The 20,283-nt window shown below is 47.2% G+C and overlaps 1 protein-coding gene across 4 annotated transcripts in view; it reads left to right on the plus strand.

The window, feature by feature from the left end:
- Positions 1–3,086: 3,086 nt before the first annotated feature.
- The window catches only part of dglucy (D-glutamate cyclase), a 44,246-nt gene continuing 27,049 nt past the window's right edge, over positions 3,087–20,283 (plus strand). For 2 of the 4 annotated variants that reach the window (XR_013547754.1, XM_078406945.1), the window contains exons 1-3: positions 3,087–3,222; positions 8,290–8,404; positions 12,729–12,882. Coding sequence is in view for 3 of the 4 variants with exons in the window: in XM_078406945.1 (XP_078263071.1) it covers positions 3,184–3,222; positions 8,290–8,404; positions 12,729–12,882 (308 nt within the window). In the remaining variant the exon portion in view is untranslated. Of the gene's footprint in view, positions 3,223–8,075; positions 8,185–8,289; positions 8,405–12,728; positions 12,883–20,283 lie in introns of those variants that run through there. The other 2 variants (XM_078406948.1, XM_078406947.1) reach the window with 2 other exon arrangements.

Raw genomic sequence — 20,283 nt, forward strand, 5'->3', positions numbered from 1 at the left:
TCTATTGTCTAAAACTTCACTCCAGACTTTTGGCGATGGGGGAAGGGCGACGGGAGCAGGCCACGTGACCACTGGAATCTCCTGGTCAAGAACTGGCACGGAAGCGGTGAATACTTGATTCAATCGCTCAACTTTGGACTCATAAGCCACCTGAGAGTTCATAAAATCAACAGAACGTAGACCATCATCCTCGACCTCGAGGGATAGCCACGATGACAACAGCCTTTTGGCACTACTGTGCAGGGAATACCAGTCGCAGGTCCGATACCAGACTTCATAAGCAATCATTCTATCCTAAGGCTTCCTGATCCTGGACTTTTTCTATGGCAAGGAGTCCTCAGTCCGAAGAAGGGTCTTGACTCAAAACGTCAACTATCCATGTAATCCGGAGATGGTGCCTGACCCACTGAGTTACTGCAGCACTTTGTGTTCTTTTGTTCTATTCTGATAAGGGAATAAAGTTTAGTGCAAGGTAAAGCAACATTCGGTCAAGGATAGTCCAAGGGTCATCAAAGAACTAGATAGTAGTTCAGCACTGCTCTCTGGGTTGTGGTAGGATGGTTAAGTTGCCTGATAACAGCTGGGAAGAAACTGTCCCCAAATCTGTTTTCACACTTCCACACATCTGTGTGGAGTTTGCACATACACCCTGTGACTAAGTGGGTCTCCTCCGAGTTTTCCGGTTTCTTTGCACACCCCAAATTCAGGAGAATTTGTAGGTTAATTGGCCCTAGTGTGTAGGGACTGGCTGATAAAACTAGTGCAAAAGGGTGATCGAAAGCCAGCATGAACTTTGTGGGCGGAAGGACCTGTTTCCTTTCCCTGCATCTTTAAACTTTTATTAAGACATATATATCCAAATGTGCAATAAGTTAAATATGTTACCCTTCCCATATCATTGCATCTTCTAAGATAGACACACAATGCTGGAGGAATTCAGCGGGACAGGCAGCATCTCTGGATAGAAGGAATGTGTGACGTTTCGGGTCAAGACCCTTCCTCAGACTGAGAGTCAGAAGTCATGCATCTACTTCCCCCCACAATTTTACAAATCTCTTTTACATAGATTTTCAACCTCTTCATACGTTTATGTGAATCCCTTTCTTGTACCCCATTCAGTTTCACTTGAACAGCTTCTTCCTGACTGTTAACAGACAATTGGGCAGACCTCTCATAAACTGGTCCTGATCTCCCAAACTATTCTGTTGTGGCCGTTGTACTTTCCTATCTGCACTTTCTTATCTGCACTGCAGCTATAGCACTATATTCTGCGGGTCAGGCATCATCTCGGGAGAGAAGGAACGGATGACGTTTCGGGTTAAGACCCTTCTTCAGTCTGAAGAAGGGTCTCGACCCGAAACGTCACCCATTCCTTCTCTCCCGAGATGCTGCCTGACCCGCTGCGTTACTCCAGCATTTTGTGTCTACCTTCGATTTAAACCAGCATCTGCAGGTTTTTTTTCCTACGCTATATTCTGCGCTCTTTTCCCTTTCACTTTTTGCACTAGCTGTAGTACTCGCGGATTGTATTCTAGGTATTGTTGGTGTCTGGGGTGCGCTGCCAGTGGTGGTGGTGGAGACAGGTACAAAAATGGCATTTTGGGAGGCTTTTAGATAAGCACAGGGACTTGCAGGGGTTGGAGGGATATGAATCACGTGCAGGCAACAAAATTAGTTTAACTTGGCATAATGGTTGACACGGACACTGTCAACTTTAAGGGCTTGCTCTTCCTGAGCTGTACTGTTCTAAGTTAAGCTTTCCTGTAAATCTTGCATTCAAGAGTCAAAGGTATTTTCTTGTCATATATGTCCTAGGCAGAACAATGAAACAGCACCTCATATTTCTCTTGGGCAGCTTACAACCCAAGAATTTTGATGCCTTTACCTTCAAGTAACCCTTGCTAACACTCTCTCCGTCCCACCCTATTTCTCCTACTAGTTTCACTGTCCTGCTGATTAATTTTATTGTTTGTATGTGTCGTTGTCACCTTCCCCTCACCCAACAATGAACCATTCTAAATTTCCTTGATCATTGTCTGCTTTGATCTGTTCTTATCTTGCCTTGCATATTCTTTCTACCTTTCCATATCTCGTTTCCCTCTCCCCCGAGTCCGAAGAAGGGTCTTGACTCGAAACGTCACCTATTCCTTCTCTCCAGAGGTGCTGCCTGTCCCGCTGAGTTACTCAAGTATTTTGCGTCTATCTCTCATCCCTTCTCTCCGGAGTTGCTGCCTGTCCCGCTACTCCAGTATTTCGTGTCTATCTACAGCAGAATATGTAAACATAGTACTCTAGACAATACGATAAACAAAAAAAAGTTCCGCACGCACACGCGCACACACACACAAAAACAAACAAACAATAACAGCGCAAAAAGGCAAAACCAATGCCCCCAAGCCTATGTAATTCAGCATTAGAGTTGCTGCCTTACAGTGAATGCAGCGTCAGAGACCCGGGTTCGATCCTGACTATGGGTCTTGTCTGTATAGAGTTTGTATGTTCTCCCCGTGACCTGCGTGGGTTTTCTCCGAGATCTTCGGTTTCCTCCAACACTCTAAAGAGGTACAGGTTTGCAGGTTAAATGGCTTTGGTAAATGTAAAATGATTGTTCCTAGTGGGTGTAGGATAGTGTTAATGAGCGGGGATCACTGGTCGGTGCGGACCCGGTGGGCCAAAGGGGCTGTTTCCGCGCTGTATCTCTAAAACTAAAACTAAAAAGTTTATTTGGAAGTTGCAGTGTTTAATACCCTGAAGGCTGTAGGGTAAGAAAATAACTGCAGATGCTGGTACAAATCGAAGGTATTTATTTCACAAAATGCTGGAGTAACTCAGCAGGCCAGGCAGCATCTCAAGAGAGAAAGAATGGGTGACGTTTCTGGTCGAGACCCTTCTTCAGCAGGTCAGGCAGCATCTCAGGAGAGAAGGAATGGGAACGTTACCCATTCCTTCTCTCCTGAGATGCTGCCTGGCCTGCTGAGTTACTCCAGCATTTTGTGAAATGATGGCTGTAGGCAATTGTCCACCAATTGCTGATGGATTGGCATTACCCATTAACAGAGTGGTGACGTCAAACCATGCAGTCAATAGTGACTGTGTAATCTTACTGCTGTTCTAGGTTAAGCTTTACTCTTTGGCTGGTCGTGTGCTGAGAAATCTTCGACTCTCCGTGGTCTTTTCCAGGTAATGGACACTGAAAGTTCATATTCATCCATGCACGATGAGGTATGTATAATCTGGTTTGGTTGGAAATATTTATTCTTCAAAAGTTCATCTTTTCAAAAAACAAAAAGTAGAAAAAAACAGTATGAAAAGTTAAAATACAGAATTTAATCAAACAGCAGCAAGATTAAAAGCCGATGTCAAGTTTGCAGATGGTGGATTGGTTACTAGTGCGGATTCAGATATCTGGAGGGAGCACAATGGCACAGTTTATAGAGCTGCTGACTCCCAGCGCCAGAAACCCAGGTTCAAACCTGACCTCGGGTGTTAATAGACAATAGACAATAGGTGCAGGAGGAGGCCATTCGGCCCTTCAAGCCAGCACCGCCATTCAATGTGATCATGGCTGATCATTCTCAATCAGTACCCCGTTCCTGCCTTCTCCCCATACCCCCTGATTCCGCTATCCTTAAGAGCTCTATCTAGCTCTCTCTTGAATGCATTCAGAGAATTGGCCTCCACTGCCTTCTGAGGCAGAGAATTCCACAGATTCACAACTCTCTGACTGAAAAGGTTTTTCCTCATCTCGGTTTTAAATGGCCTACCCCTTATTCTTAAACTGTGGCCCCTTGTTCTGGACTCCCCCAACATTGGGAACATGTTTCCTGCCTCTAACGTGTCCAACCCCTTAATAATCTTATACGTTTCAATAAGATCCCCTCTCATTCTTCTAAATTCCAGTGTATACAAGCCTATGTTGTCTGTGTGTGGAGTTTGCACGTTCTCCCTGTGACCGCGTGGGTTTTCCTTCGGGGGGTGTTCCGGTTTCCCCCCACATCCCAAAGATGTGCGGGTTGGTAGTTTAATTGGCCCCTTATAAGTTGTCCCTAGTGTGTGGGTGAGTGATAGAATCCGGGGAATTAATAACTATGCGGAGAGAATAACGTTGTATTAGTTAGTATAGGCTTAGTGTGAATGGGTGGTTGATGGTCAGCGTGGACTCGATGAGCCGAGGACCTGTTTTTCAACTGAAGTTCATCTTTTCTCGTGCTTCTTCAAGTCAACGGTGTAACTATGGGCACTCATATGGGCCCCACTCCTTTTCTCCTTATCTGACACGCTTTTGTCTCGTTAACACCTCTAGACTTTGTCACAATCTCCACCCATGTGCTAATCACCCACTCCCGTGTCCACCTATCACTTGCCAAGCTTTGCTAGCTTTCTGGCCTCATAACTCCTGAAGAAAGGTCCCACCCAACCCAAAACATTGCATGTCCATTCCCTCCACAGATGCTGCCTGACCAAATGAGTTCCTCCAGCACTTTATGCCTTGCTCAAGATTCCAGCACCTGCCTTCTCTCTTAAACTTTCTCATGTTAAACGTGAGTGTAAATATTCAAATTCGTCTTACCATTGAAAACGCACACCTCCAGATTCAGGGGCAGTGTCTTCTCAGCTCAGGCAATTGAATCATCCTACAACAACCAGAGAGCAGTGCTGAACTACTATCTGGTTCCGGTTCTGGTTGATTACTACGCAAAAACCTCATAAGTGGTTATCTCGTGCAGGTCGGAGTGAGTAGGGTAGTGATTAAATTTTGAAGTGGGCCTTTGTGACCAAGTTGAGGAGATCTAGTTGCTCAATCCCCTTTTTAAGTGACTGACCATCGGGAGCGGCGCGTGTGTTGGGTGGTAACATATTCCATTCCCTTATCGTCCTAGGGTAAAGGGAATATTTATAGCAACGTTGATTGAAATTTAGCGAATTGATGATGTAGGGACCAATATTTTGTCTTGTTTCATGGCGGTTGATGCTCTGGGATGACGGAAGATTTGATGGCGTGATTTTGTGTGCAAGATACATCTTCTGGATGCACTGGGACGCATCCTCAGTGATGTGACCTGGGGTCATGGGGTGTTTCGGGTCTCACAACATCAGACCCCCTCACCCAGGCGACCCAGCCGGGGTTGATCAGGCCCCGACTTGCGACCAAGCAGCAACTGCCCATGGATCAGCCCTTTTCATCCAAAGCCATCTAGTGGCTTTCTCATCCTCAACATTGATGGTCTCCCAGTATCCACCTCACCTCACATCCGGAATCTTGGAATCATCCTTGATCAAACCCTCTCCTTCGACAAACACATCAAACACATCACAAAGACAGCCTTCTTCCACCTCAAAAACATTGCCCGTCTCCGTCCATCCCTCTCCTCCACAGCTGCAGAAACCCTCATCCACGCCTTCATCACCTCCCGTCTGGACTACTGCAACAGCCTCCTCTATGGCGCACCCTCAAAAATCATCAATAAACTTCAATACATTCAAAACTCCGCTGCCCGTCTACTCACACACACCTCGATCCGTGACCATATCACCCCCGTCCTTTATAAACTCCACTGGCTCCCCATCCCCCAGAGAATCCAGTACAAAATCCTCCTCATAACCTACAAAGCCCTCCATAACCTGGTCCCATCCTTCCTGACCGACCTCCTCCACAGGCACACTCCCACCTGCACCCTCCGCTCTGCCGCTGCCAATCTCCTATCCCCCCACATCCGGACCAAACTCAGATCCTGGGGGGACAGAGCTTTCTCCATCGCTGCTCCCACCCTATGGAACTCACTACCCCAAACCGTTAGAGACTCCTCCACACTCACCACATTCAAAACATCGCTGAAGTCTCACCTGTTCAGTACTGCCTTCAACCACTGAAAGTCACCTCACCTTCTGTCTCCTTTCTCTGTTCATTTATTTATTTACTTATTTATCTATTTATTCATTTCCCTATGTTCTCAAAATCTCTGTAAAGCGTCTTTGAGTATATGAAAAGCGCTATATAAATAAAATGCATTATTATTATTATTATTATTCTCTGCGGCTTCGCTTACGGATTGAATGGCCCTCTTCTTTGCCAGCCCTAGAAATGCCCAGTTGGTGAGGACTTTGCAGAGTGAGTGTCCTGCAAAGCCTCTATAGCCCACCTCTATGGGTTCATAGCGTGTCTTCCAGCCTCAGTGCCGGCACATCTCCACCAGCTCCTGGTACTTTGCGCGTTTCCTCTCATTTGCTTCTTCCATACGCTCTTCCCAGGGCACTGTCAGCTCCAGAATGATCAGCTGTTTTGTCACTTCAGAGGTGATGATCATGTCTGGCCGGAGTGATGATGCTGTGATGTGCTGCGGAAATGTCAGCTGTTTGCTCAGATCAACGTGCAGCTGCCAGTCAGTGGCCGTGTAGAGGAGGCCCGCCCTTGTATTTGGTTGTGGGCGAGGCCTCTCTCCAGCTTTGACAAAAGTGATTGATTCTTTCGGGGCGTGGTGGTGTTTGCTGCTACTGATGGCAGTGGCTATGCTCTCAGCAACCACCTTAAGCACCTGGTTGTGGCGCCACCGATAGCGACCTTCACCAAGGGACTTTGGGAAGCTGCTGAGGAGATGTTCTAATGATCCCCTTCCAGTACAAAGTGGGCAGGAAAGTGTCACGCTCTTGCCCCGGACGTTTGCTGGGCTTGTAAATTGCAATAAGTCTTAGCCTGATTCTGCGGAGCTCTGGGGTATCCCATGCGAGAGAAGTCACCATATTAATCACGCTTGATTTGCGCTTGTAGTCATTACATACAAAGCGCGCAGCTCGGCGTTGTACTTTCTCCAGGGTGATCTTGTTGTTGTTGTTGTTGAAAGGATCCCATTCGGCTCCACAATACTCCAATTTGGGGCTGACCAAGGACTTGTAGGCGTTCTCTATCTACCTCTTTGGTGACCCTCAGACGATCCTTGATTGGAATCTGCTGGCTTTCCTTGCACTAAACATTATTCCCTTATCATGTATCTATACACCGTAAATGGCTCGATTGTAATCATGTATTATCTTTCCACTGACTGGTTACCACACAACAAACAGTACCTTTGACAAATAGGCGTGCATGTGACAATAAACTACATTGAGATTGAAACAATGAAGTTGTTCTCCTTTCGAAGGTATTTATTCACAAAATGCTGGAGTAACTCAGCAGGTCAGGCAGCATCTCAGGAGAGATGAAACCCATTCCTTCTCTCCTGAGATGCAGCCTGACCTGCTGAGTCACTCCAGCATTTTGTGAATAAATACCTTCGATTTGTACCAGCATCTGCAGTTGTTTTCTGACACTACCAGTTGTTCTCCTTTGATCTGTCGTTTTCACACCATTATCTCCAGTGTCGCCGTCCCCTGACTCTGTCTCAGTCTCGACCCGAAACGTCACCCATTCCTTCTCTCCACAGATGCTGCCTGTCCCGCTGAGTTACTCCAGTCCATCTCCGGTTGCAAACCAGCATCTGCAGTTCCTTCTTTGGATTTTTTTTGGTAGATTTTAGATTTAGCGCCCACCAAGTCCGCGCCCACCAGCGATCCCCGCACATTGTCAATGTCAATGGCGGAAGGAGTTGTGGGGGTGGGGTGGGGTGAGGGAATGGGTGGGGGTGGGTGGGCTGAGGGAATGGGTGGGGGTGGGCTGAGGGAATGGGTGGGGGTGGGGTGAGGGAATGGGTGGGCTGGGGTGGGGTGAGGGAATGGGTGGGGTGGGGCAGGGCCAAAGGAAGCTGGGAGAGTTGCAAGGAGTGTGGGGTGAGGGAATGGGAGCTGGATGATCAGCCATGATCATATTGAATGGCGGTGCAGGCTCGAAGGGCCGAATGGCCTTCCTTCTGCACCTATTTTCTATGTTTCTATGTCCTACACACACACACGGGACAATTTGCACTTACACCAAGCCAATTAACCTAATAAACCGAAGATCTTCGGAGAAACCCCACGCAGGTCATGGGGAGAACGGACAAACACCGTACAATAGACAATAGGTGCAGGAGGAGGCCATTCAGCCCTTCGAGCCAGTACCGCCATTCAATGTGATCATGGCTGATCATTCTCAATCAGTACCCCGTTCCTGCCTTCTCCCCATACCCCCTGACTCCGCTATCCTTAAGAGCTCTATATTTGTCTATTGTATATCTCTACAGACAGTAGTCGGGATCGTACCCGGGTCTCAGGGTAAGGCAGCAACTCTACGGCTGAGCCACCGTGCTGACCAAATGTTTGTGTTTCACCATTTGTATAATTTGTTGTTGTAGTAACTCTACCCTTTTAAATCGTCAGAAACAGGCAGTGCTGCAAAACATGCACTTTCTGACATCCCTGCTCCCGGACACCGCCAGGCGTTTGATCCGAGCTGGGCGATTGCGGACAGCGGTGACCTCGGCAATTTCTCAAGGTAAAACCAGGTCGCCTCCACCTTCGGCCCTGCCCTGCAGCGCACCCAATGTGAGCCGCCGGCTCAACCCCTCCACCATTCCCCGCTGCTGTCGAGAACCAGCGCTCTCTCTAGCAGCTTAAACCCCGCATCCTTGTGCACGCAACACCGTCCCGTCCCCCCCCCCCCCCCCCCGTCCCCGTCCCCGTCCCCGTCCCCGTCCCCCCCCCCCCCCCCCCCCGGCCAGAAACCACAGGCTCACTTTGCAAAGAAAGACTTGCACCGATTGATTGATACAGGGCTTGGGAACCGCCGAGACATTCGACGTTGTTTTGCAGCAAGTGTAAATGTAATTTGAGGTTCAGTGCGTGTTAGACAATAGACAATAAACAAGAGACAATAGGTGCAGGAGTAGGCCATTCGGCCCTTCGAGCCTGCGCCGTCATTCAATATGATCATGGCTGATCATCCAACTCAGTATCCCTTACCTGCCTTCTCTCCATACCCCCTGATCCCTTTAGCCACAAGGGCCACATCCAACTCCCTCTTAAATATAGCCAATGAACTGGCCTCAACTACCTTCAGTGGCAGAGAATTCCACAGATTCACCACTCTCTGTGTGAAAAAAAACGTTCTCATCTCGGTCCTAAAAGACATCCCCCTTATCCTTAAACTGTGACCCCTTGTTCTGGACTTCCCCAACATCGGGAACAATCTTCCTGCATCTAGCCTGTCCAACCCCTTAAGAATTTTGTAAGTTTCTATAAGATCCCCCCTCAATCTTCTAAATTCCAGCGAGTATAGCTAGACAATAGTCCAGCTAGACAATAGACAATAGGTGCAGGAGTAGCCCATTCGGCCCTTTGAGCCAGCACCACTATTAGATCAGCCATGATTGAACGGTGGCGCAGCGGTAGAGTTGCTGCCTTACAGCGAATGCAGCGCCAGAGACTCGGGTTCGATCCCGACTACGGGCGCCGTCTGTACGGAGTTTGTACGTTCTCCCCGTGACCTGCGTGGGTTTTTTCCAAGATCTTCGGTTTCCTCCCCCCACACTCCAAAGAGGTACAGGTATGTAGGTTAATTGGCTGGGCAAATGTAAAAAAAAATTGTCCCTAATGTGTGTAGGATAGTGTTAATGTGTGGGGATCGCTGGGCGGTACGGACCCGATGGGCCGAAGGACCTGTTTCCACGCTGTATCTCTAAATCTAAAAAAAATCTAAATCTAAATGTGATCATGGCTGATCATTCTCAATCAGTACCCCGTTCCTGCCTTCTCCCCATATCCCCTGACTCCGCTATCCTTAAGAGCTCTATCTAGCTCTCTCTTGAATGTATTCGGAGAATTGGCCTCCACTGCCTTCTGAGGCAGAGAATTCCACAGATTCACAACTCTCTGACTGAAAAGGTTTTTCCTCATCTCCGTTCTAAATGGCCTACCCCTTATTCTTAAACTGTGACCCCTGGTTCTGGTCTCCCCCAACATTGGGAACATGTTTCCTGCCTCTAACGTGTCCATATTATATGTTTCGATAAGATCCCTTACCTGGCGTCCCCACATCATCAACTCGCTACATTTCAATCAACGTTGCTACCAATATTCCCTTTACCTTACCTGGCATCCTCTTATTTCCTTTTCACCTCGAACCTTTGCCACTTACTACCATCCAACCTGACAATCACACGCGTTTGTCCTGGGATATTTAATTCCCAACTCTGGTCGCTTTGCAACCTTTGCAGGTTAGGAGGGAGAGATAGACCAGCCATGATTGAATGGTGGAGTAGACCTGATGGGCCGAATGGCCTAATTCTTCTCCTATCACTTATGACCTTATGATCTCTGTCATGGCCATTAGATCATACTCACTTATTTCTATTTTTGCCATTAATTCGCCTACCTTATTCGGAATGCTCAGTACATTTAGAAACATAGAAAATAGGTGCAGGAGGAGGCCATTTGGCCCTTCGAGCCTGCACCGCCATTCATTGTGATCATGGCTGATCATCCACAATCAGTAACGCGTGCCTGCCTTCTCCCCATTTCCCTTGATTTCACCAGCCCCGAGAGCTCTATCTAACTTTCTTAGATTAAAAAAAAATCAGTCTTGACTCTAATTGGAGATATCCTCTTGTGTTTGTTTGCTCGGTTTCTTCCTGTCAAGAGTCTGGTCATCATGAGGTTTAGGTTTGTTACTGTCACGCGCACCAATGTACAGTGAAAGGCATGTGTAGGAAAAAGGTGCTTTTTCAGGTTGGCTGCCAGTGACTAGTGGAGTTCCACAAGGGTGGGTGCTACTCTTCACGTTGTATATTAATGATCTGGATAAAGAGATTGAAGGCTTTGTGGCCAAGTTTGCAGATGATGCTAAGATCTAAGATCGGTGGAGGGGCAGGCAGTGTAGAAGTGTAGGCAGTGTAGAAGAAGCAAGGACTCTGCAGAAGGACTTGGACAGGTTAGAAAAGTGGGCAGAGAAGTGGCAGATGAAATTCAGTCGAGCAAAGTGCTGAGTATTGCATTTTGGCAAGAAGAATAAAGGTGTCGATTATTTTCTCAATGGAGAGATGATCCAGAAATCGGAGGTGCAAAGGGACTTGGGAGTGCTGCTGGTGCAGGACTCCCAAAAAGTTAATTTGCAAGTCAAATCGGTAGTAAGGAAGGCAAATTCAATGCTAGCATTAATATCAAGAGGACTGGAATACAAAAACAGAGATGTCATGCTGAGGCTCTATAAGGCACTGGTCACAGTATTGTCAGCAAATCTGGTCCCCATATCTGAGGATGGATACACTGGCTCTGGAGAGGGCCCAGAGGAGGTTTACAAGAATGATTCCTGGAATGAGTGGGTTAGTATCTGATGAGCATTTGACAGCACTGGGCCTGTACTTGCTGGAGTTTAGAAGGTTGAGGGGGGGACCTCATTGAAATTTACAGAATAATGAAAGGCATCGATAGAGTGGATGTGGAAAGGATGTTTCCACTGGTGGGAGAGTCTAGGACCAGAGATCATAGCCTTAGAATTGAGGAGCGCTCTTTTAGAAAGGAGGTGAGGAGGAACATCTTTACTCAGAGGGTAGTTAATCTGTGGAACTCATTGCCACAGAGGACTGTGGAGGCCAAGTCAGTGGATATTTTTAGGCCAGAGATAGACAAATTCTTGATTAGAACGGGTGTCAAGGGTTATGAGGAGAAGGCGTGAAAATGGGATTAGGAGGCAGAGATCAGCCATGATTGAATTGCGCAGTGGACTCGATGGGCCGAATGGCCTAATTCTACTCCTATAACTCGTGAATGTGAACTGGAGATGCTGGTTTAAAGTGAAGATGGACACATAAAGCTGGAGTAAGTCAGTCGGTCAGACAGCATCTCTGTATGACTAGACGTTGCACCTCCGGCTTTTTGTGTTTACAGTGAAAAGCATATCCATGTTGCTACAGTCTGGTTAAGAAAAATATTACTGAACCAGTAGGGTTTTTAAATACAAACCTGGGGCTGTACGGTGAATGGTATCAATGAAAGATCACAACCTGCATTCAGTTGGATTTTTAGTGTGAGTCTTTGATTTACCAGTTCAGCAGTACAAATCCCGACTCTGGCACTATCCGTAAGTCAGTGAGAGCCAGCTAATTGGAAAGCAAAATTTAAAAAATGCAGATGCTGAAAATCTGAAATAAAAACAGGAAAATATTGGAAGAGCTGACTGGGTCAGGCAGCATCTACGGAGAGAGAAACAGTTGAAAGTTTAGTTTTTAGTTTGGAGATACAGTGTGGAAACAGGCCCTATGGCCCACCGAGTCTGCGCCGACCAGCGATCACCCCGCACATTATCACTATCCTACACAGACTAGGGACAATTTACATTTATACCAAGCCAATTAACCTACAAACCTATACGTCTTTGGAGTGTGGGAGGAAACCGAAGATCTCGTAAAAAAAAAACACGCGCAATTATGGAGAGAAGGTACAAACTCCATACAGACAGCACCCATAGTCGGGATCAAACCCGGGTCTCTGGCGCAATAAGGCAGCAACTCTACTGCTGCACCACCGTGTTGTGCTTTATAACTGATAATCACTTTAGATGTATAGACAATGATGTGAGAAACTTTGATATTACAATGAAGAAACACGGAACTACAGATGCTGTTTAATACACAAAAAGGCACAAAGTGCTGGCGTAGCCAGGCTTTTGGATAGGTACAAAGATACGCAGGGAATGGCGGGATATGGATCATGTGCAGTCAGTGGAGATTAGTTTAACTTGACCCAAACGTTGTGGACTTTTCTGGTGCTGTACGGTTCCACGTTCTAATTTAACGCCTTGTTTTTTTAAAAAATCTCAAAAGGTTTCAAACAGGCCAACCTTGTGATCGTGAATAAGCAGTACGCCAATGATTTTGAGAGGTTTTGCCTGGCCAACAATGGAGCACTACCCCTGCTGTACAGGAGCAACCCCGGGGAATGGGGAGCTCCACCACTGGGCTCCAACTCTGACATAAGGTAGGAGCCTTCACAGCATCAGTCAGAGCGTTGAGTATAGAAGTCGGGAGGTCATGTTGCAGTTGTTGGTGGGTGAGACCGCATTTAGAATATTGCGTTCAGTTCTGGGCACCATGTTATAGGAAAGACATTGTCAAGCTTGAAAGGGTTCTGAAAAGATTTACCAGGATGTTGCCAGGACTAGAGGGTGTGAGCTATTGGGAGAGGTTGAGTAGGCTGGGTCTCTATTCCATGGAGCGTAGGAGGATGAGGGGAGATCTTGTAGAGGTGTACAAAATCATGAGGGGAATAGATCGGGTAGACGCACAGAGTCTTTTACCAAGAGTAGGGGAATCGAGGACCAGAGGACATAGGTTCAAGGTGAAGGGGAAAAGATTTAATAGGAATCCGAGGGGTAACTTTTTCACACAGGGTGGTGGGTGTATGGAACAAGCTGCCAGAGGAGGTAGTTGAGGCTGGGACTATCCCATTGTTTAAGAAACAGTTGGACAGGTACATGGATAGGAGAGGTTTGGAGGGTTATGGACCAAGCGCGGGCAAGTGGGACTAGGGTAGCTGGGACACTGTTGGACCGAAGGGCCTGTTTCCACACTGTATCACTCTATGACTCTATAACATGTGACCGGTGTGGGCAAGTTGGGCTGAAGGGCCTGTTTCCATACTGGATCACTCTATGACTATAACGTGTGGCCGGTGTGGACAAGTTGGGCTGAAGGGCCTGTTCCCACACTGTACCACTCTATGACTCTATAACTGTGTGCTGTTTCTGAATGATTCACCCTTAGAATGATTAAATAATCTTCAATGCGTTTGACTAAAGATAAAGTGATTCACTGGCGGTTAGGTAAATAGAACAAGGAGTACACTGTGTACTCTGTGTTATATTAATTAATTAAGACAGGGTTAAAATATAAAACACAGCAGAAAAGCCAATTACCACCTTTTTGGGCTGATTATCAATTAACGTGTGAATTTACTTCAACAAGTACTTCCGTATGCTTAGTCGAGTCGCATATATCAACTCTTTCTTCATAACTTAGTCATACATTTTATGACCATTGTTCTTTTATTCAATACCAAGAGAATTGGGATGTGGAAGGAAAAAGCAAAATAGATAAAACAAAACAAAACAATTTTTTCTTTGTGTTGCAAAAAGTATCTCTGTTCAATAACCTTTTTATAAATAGCAGAATATACTCATGATAGGCCTGACATTGTACATGTAGTCCAAGAACTACAGACCGTTGGAAATAATAGTCGTTTTTCACACATGAATGTAGCGCAGCGTGTATGTGCATTTGACCTGCATACCTTTTTGTTTGCTGAAAAGTTGCATTACGCGCCATATTATGAATTTTGATGTAGGTGCAGGATTAGGCCATTCGGCCCTTCGAGCCTGTACGCACCGCCATTCAATATGATCATGGCTGTTCATCCAACTCAGTATCCTGTACCTGCCTTCTCTCCATACCCCCTGATCCCTTTAGCCACAAGGGCCACATCTAACTCCCTCTTAAATATAGCCAATGAACTGGCCTCAACTACCTTCTGTGGCAGAGAATTCCACAGATTCACCACTCTCTGTGTGAAAAAAAACGTTCTCATCTCGGTCCTAAAAGACTTTCCCCTTATCCTTAAACTGTGACCCCTTGTTCTGGACTTCCCCAACATCGGGAACAATCTTCCTGCATCTAGCCTGTCCAACCCCTTAAGAATTTTGTAAGTTTCTATAAGATCACCCCTCAATCTTCTAAATTCCAGCGAGTACAAGCCGAGTCTATCCAGTCTTTCTTCATATGAAAGTCCTGCCATCCCAGCCAAATCAAATGTTGGGAGGCCTGACGATGTCTTCTTGAGTTATGGTCCATTTAAATGCAGGTTTAACTTTAGCAGACGCAGGCCATCTCTTCAACGAGGCTGAGCAATGCCAAACCCGCCCTCATTGGACGTCCTGCGTGTTCATTCGGACTGAAATCGCAGCTTGGCCATCGAGAGATACAGTGTAGGAAACAGGCCCTTTGTCCCACCGAGTCCGCGCCGACCACCATCACCCTTACACTAGCCCCATCCTACACACGCAGGACGATTTACAGAACCCAATTATGCTACAAACCAGCACGTCTTTGGAAAGTGGCAGGAAGCCGGAGCACCCACATGGTCACAGGGAGAACGTGGGGCTGCGGACCACCGCCCCGATCTTGACCGTCCCCCAACGCCGTGGGATCAGCCGCAGGACTACCCCCACCCCCCCCCCCCCCCCCCCCCCCCCACCCCACCATGTCTCCACTGCCTTGTGTGCATGCCACAAGTGCAGTCGGCAAGTCGTTGGTTCCAGCGGCTTTAGGGCTTGTCTACCTAGCACGTGAAGCCTAGGTTCGGCGGATTGCGCGGAGGAAACCACCAGAAGGTTCAACGGGCAGAAAGACGATCCCAGCAAAGCGCCGTGGAGCGCAAACACGGCAGAGTGACACACGTAGGACACTTCTGACCATCCACTGCATCCCGACCTGTCCCCAGCCGTCTCGACTATGTCTTGCTGCTGGGGCCCAATAGGCCAGGACAAGAGAGTGAGGCCGACGATCTGTGCAACTCCCCCTCACTTAAATCCAAGTCAAGTGCAAGTCATGTCCTCAACCTTGGCCAGCGTACACACCGCGGCTGGCGGCGATCCCAATCAGCGGTCGAAATAATAAGATTGAAAATGAAGTCATGGTCATCTTCGAACCCGAAGGACGAACAATAGACAATAGGTAATAAACAATAGGTGCAGGAGGAGGCCATTCGGCCCTTCGAGCCACCACCGCCATTCAATGTGATCATGGCTGATCATTCTCAATCAGTACCCCGTTCCTGCCTTCTCCCCATACCCCCTGACTCCGCTATCCTTAAGAGCTCTATCTAGCTCTCTCTTGAATGCATTCAGAGAATTGGCCTCCACTGCCTTCTGAGGCAGAGAATTCCACAGATTCACAACTCTCTGACTGAAAATGTTTTTCCTCATCTCAGTTCTAAATGGCCTACCCCTTATTCTTAAACTGTGGCCCCTGGTTCTGGACTCCCCCAACATTGGGAACATGTTTCCTGCCTCTAACGTGTCCAATCCCTTAATAATCTTGTCCAACCCCTTAATAATCTTACAACAGCAACAAAACATACAGACAAACACCCGTAGCCAGGATCGTACCCGGGTATCTGGCGCTGTAAAGCAGCGTTTCTGTGCCATCCTACCTTTAACAAATACAGGTCATCTCTTCAATGCAACTGACCAGTGCTAAACCCTCCCGAATGTGACATTGCATGTGTTGACTCGTTCTGAAATACCTGTTTGATCAATTGGTCAAGGACCAGGAAGCTGGGCACACTGAGTGTGCAGATGCTGTTTGCTAGATCCACAGACCAGTTGTAGTTGCCTCTATGGAGTGGGGTGAGGGGGCTGGGGTTGGTGGGGGGGAGGCGAAAGCTGATCACATCATGAGCAGAGTCAAGTGCACTGAATCGTGCTCAGTCCCTTTGGGCCCCATATCTGAGGAAGGATGCGTTGTTGTTGGAGAGGTTCCAGAGGAGAGGATGATTAGACAATGTGGTAAGAAACTTCGATATTGCAACATATGCTTTTGTGAAAATAGAAACAGTTAACATTTCTGATGGGAGATCCCTTGTTGGACCTGCAAAGGATGAGAGGGGATCTTATTGAAACATATAAGATTATTAGAGGCAGGAAACATGTTCTCAATGTTGGGGGAGTCCAGAACCAGGGGCCACAGTTTAAGAATAAGAGGTAGACCATTTAGAACGGAGATGAGGAAAGACTTTTTCAGTCAGAGAGTTGTGAATCTGTGAAATTCTCTGCCTCAGAAGGCAGTGGAGGCCAATTCTCTGAATGCATTCAAGAGAGAGCTAGATAGAGCTCTTAAGGATAGCGGAGTCAGGAGGTATGGGGAGAAGGCAGGAACGGGGTACTGATTGAGAATGATCAGGCATGATCACATTGAATGGTGGTGCTGGCTCGAAGGGCCAAATGGCCTCCTCCTGCACCTATTGTCTATTGTCTAATAGAGAAAACAAGTTAATTTTCAGATGAAACGTTATTCTCCATCATTGGAGTATCGAGAACAAGAGGGCGTGATCTTAAAAAGTAAGGGGAAGGAGTTTTATCGGGACCAGAAGGCGAAGCTGTTTTTAAAATAAGAGGGTTTGATGTCTGGGACGCACTGCCAGAGGAGGTGATGAAATCCGGTGCAGTCCGACATTAGTGAACTTTACACGAGCAATGAGGGTATTGACAGGACTCGAGCACTTCAGCATTAGGGAAAGGTTGGGCAGGCTAGGACTTTATACCTTGGAGTGCAGGAGGCTGAAGGTGAGATCTTATAGAGGTGTAAAAAATTATGAGGGAATAGATTGGGTGAATGCATAGTCTTTTACTCCGAGTAGGGGAATCAAATACCAAAGTACATAGGTTTCAGGTGAGATGGGAAAGATTTAATAGGAACTTGAGGGACAAATGTTACACTTAGAGAGAGGTATATGGAACTAGCTGCCAGGGGAGATAGTTAGGGCAGGTACTTTAGCAGCATTTAAAAGATACCTAGACATGTACATGGATAGGGAAGGTTCAGAGGGGCCAAATGTGGCCAAATATGGGTAAATGGGACTGAGAAGGAGCATCTTATTTAGCGTGCATGGTTTTTTTTTAGAGATACAGCATGGAAATGGACCCTTTGACCCACCGGCCAGCGATCCCCGCACACTAACACAATCCTACACACACTAGGGACAATTTACACTTATACCAAGCCAATTTACCTACAAACCCGTACGTCTTTGGAGTGTGGGAGGAAACGGAAGATCTTGGAGAAAACCCACGCGGTCACAGGGAGACGTACAAACTTCCTACAGACAGCACCCGTAGTCGGTTTCGAACCAGGTCTCCGGGCCTGAAAGCGCTGTAAGGCAGCAACTCTACCGCTGAGCCACCGTGCCGAGTTGGGTTGCAGCACCTGTTTCTGTGCTCTGAATGGGGTTGAGAGGGAAAATTAACAATTATTCTGGATTCGAATAAATGGAAAGGCATAAACAAAAAATGTAGAAGTAATGATCGTTCAGCCTCAGTTTAATGTTTAATCTTGTGGACATTGGATCCTACCACTAATCTTTTTTTAATTACCTCTGGTAGTTAATATGCTTTGGATACCAGGACAAAGTCTAATCACTTCACAGTTGATGCTAACATACAAACTGACTTGGACTGAATTCCAGGTCTTAAAAGAGGCCTCCAGTCCTTGCCTACCAAATTACCTCAGAGGTTCGGGTTGAGAAGCAAAAAATGATGGTCAAATAAGTCTAGCCTGCAGCGTAGGTTTACCAGGTTAATTCCCGGAATGGCAGGACTGTCATATGTTGAAAGACTGGAGCGACTAGGCTTGTGTACACTGGAATTTAGAAGGATGAGAGGAGATCTTATCGAAACGTATAGGATTATTAAGGGGTTGGACACATTAGAGGCAGGAAACATGTTCCCAATGTTGGGGGAGTCCAGAACAAGGGGCCACAGTTTGAGAATAAGGGGTAGGCCATTTAGAACTGAGATGAGGAAAAACTTTTTCAGTCAGAGAGTTGTGAATCTGTGGAATTCTCTGCCTCAGAAGGCAGTGGAGGCCAATTCTCTGAATGCATTCAAGAGAGAGCTAGATAGAGCTCTTAAGGATAGCGGAGTCAGGGGGTATGGGGAGAAGGCAGGAACGGGGTACTGATTGAGAATGATCTGCCATGATCACATTGAATGGCGGTGCTGGCTCGAAGGGCCGAATGGCCTCCTCCTGCACCTATTGTCTATTGTCTATTGTCTAAGTCAAAAACTGATGTGAACAGCAAAGAATACACTGACACTGAAGAGTCTCCAGGTGCTGGAATCTTGAATGAAGTACACAGTGTAGGAGGAACTCAGTGGGTCAGGCAGCATCTGTGGAGGAAATGGACAGACAAGAATTCTGCGGAAATCATTGATTTCTTTAACTTCACTGCTAACTTCAATCCTGCCCACAAATTAACTTTGACTCTCTCTGACACTTCTCTCTACTCTCCTGATCTCTGTCTCCATTACAGATGACAGATAGGACGGCACGGTGGCGCAGTGGTAGAATTGCTGCCCTACAGCGAATGCAGCGCCGGAGACTCGGGTTCAATCCTGACTACGGGCGCTGTCTGTACGGAGTTTGTACGTTCTCCCCGTGACCTGCGTGGGTTTTCTTCGAGATCTTCGGTTTCCCCCCACACTCCAAAGACGTTCAGATATGTAGGTTAATTGGCTCGGTAAATGTAAAAATTGTCCTTGGTGGGTAGGGTATAGGATAGTGTTAATGTGCAGGGATCGCTGGTCGGCGCAGACCCGGTGTGCCGAAATGGCCTGTTTCTGCGCTGCATCTCTAAACTAAGACAGACTATCGACTCACGTCGACTAAAAACCCATCGACTTCCACAATTATCTGGACAACACCTCCTGCCACCTACTCTCAATTCCTCCATCTCTGTTGCATCTGATCCCGAGATGACACTTTCCATTCCAGGGCATTCAAGATGGCCTCTTTCTTTGGTAAGGATAGACACAAAATGCTGGAGTAACTCAGCGGGATGGGCAGCATCTCTGGATGGAAGGAACGGGTGACGTTTCGAGTCGAGACCCTTCCTCAGACTTTCTTTAGTAAATGTGGTTTCCCCCCCTACTGTCATAGATGGATCCCTCACCCGCATCTTCTCCAAGTCCAGCAATTCCCCCTCCGCCAGACAGACTAAGGATAGAGTTCCTCTGGTCCTCATTTTTCACCCCATCAGCCTCCGCATCCAACACATCATTCTCTGATGTTTCCGCCACATTTAACGTGATCCCACCGCTAGTCACAACGTCCCTTCTCCACCCCTTTCTGCCTTCCACTGTCCCTCCACAACTCCTCGGTACACTCATCCCTTCCCACCCAAACCATCTCCTCCCTGGACACTTTCCCCTGCAGCTGCAGGAGATTTACCACCTGCCCCTATACCTCCTCCCTCGACATTTTGTGTCTTTTATTGCAAACCAGCATCTGCAGTTCCTTGAGTCCCATCCCCTTTGATGCCTCGTTTTCACACCTCACCCTACCTTATCTCTGTGCCTCCCTCTCCCCCGACGCTCAGTCTGAAGAAGGATCTTGACCCGAAACGTTAACCATTCCTTCTCTCCACAGATGCTGCCTGACCCGCAGAGTTACCCCCTGTGTTGCAGTGCTAAGGTTTAGGTGCTGCAGCTGTCACTGGTGCTGGAGCGGTCTCTGTTAAAATTCCCCGCTGTTTATTTTGGTTTTTTTTTACAGACGTGCCAGAGCTCTGGTGAGCTCCACCCCTGCACTGCACCCCTAGTTACCCTGG

The sequence above is a fragment of the Rhinoraja longicauda genome, chromosome 10, assembly GCF_053455715.1.
Source record: "Rhinoraja longicauda isolate Sanriku21f chromosome 10, sRhiLon1.1, whole genome shotgun sequence".
Taxonomy (NCBI): Eukaryota; Metazoa; Chordata; class Chondrichthyes; order Rajiformes; family Arhynchobatidae; genus Rhinoraja; species Rhinoraja longicauda.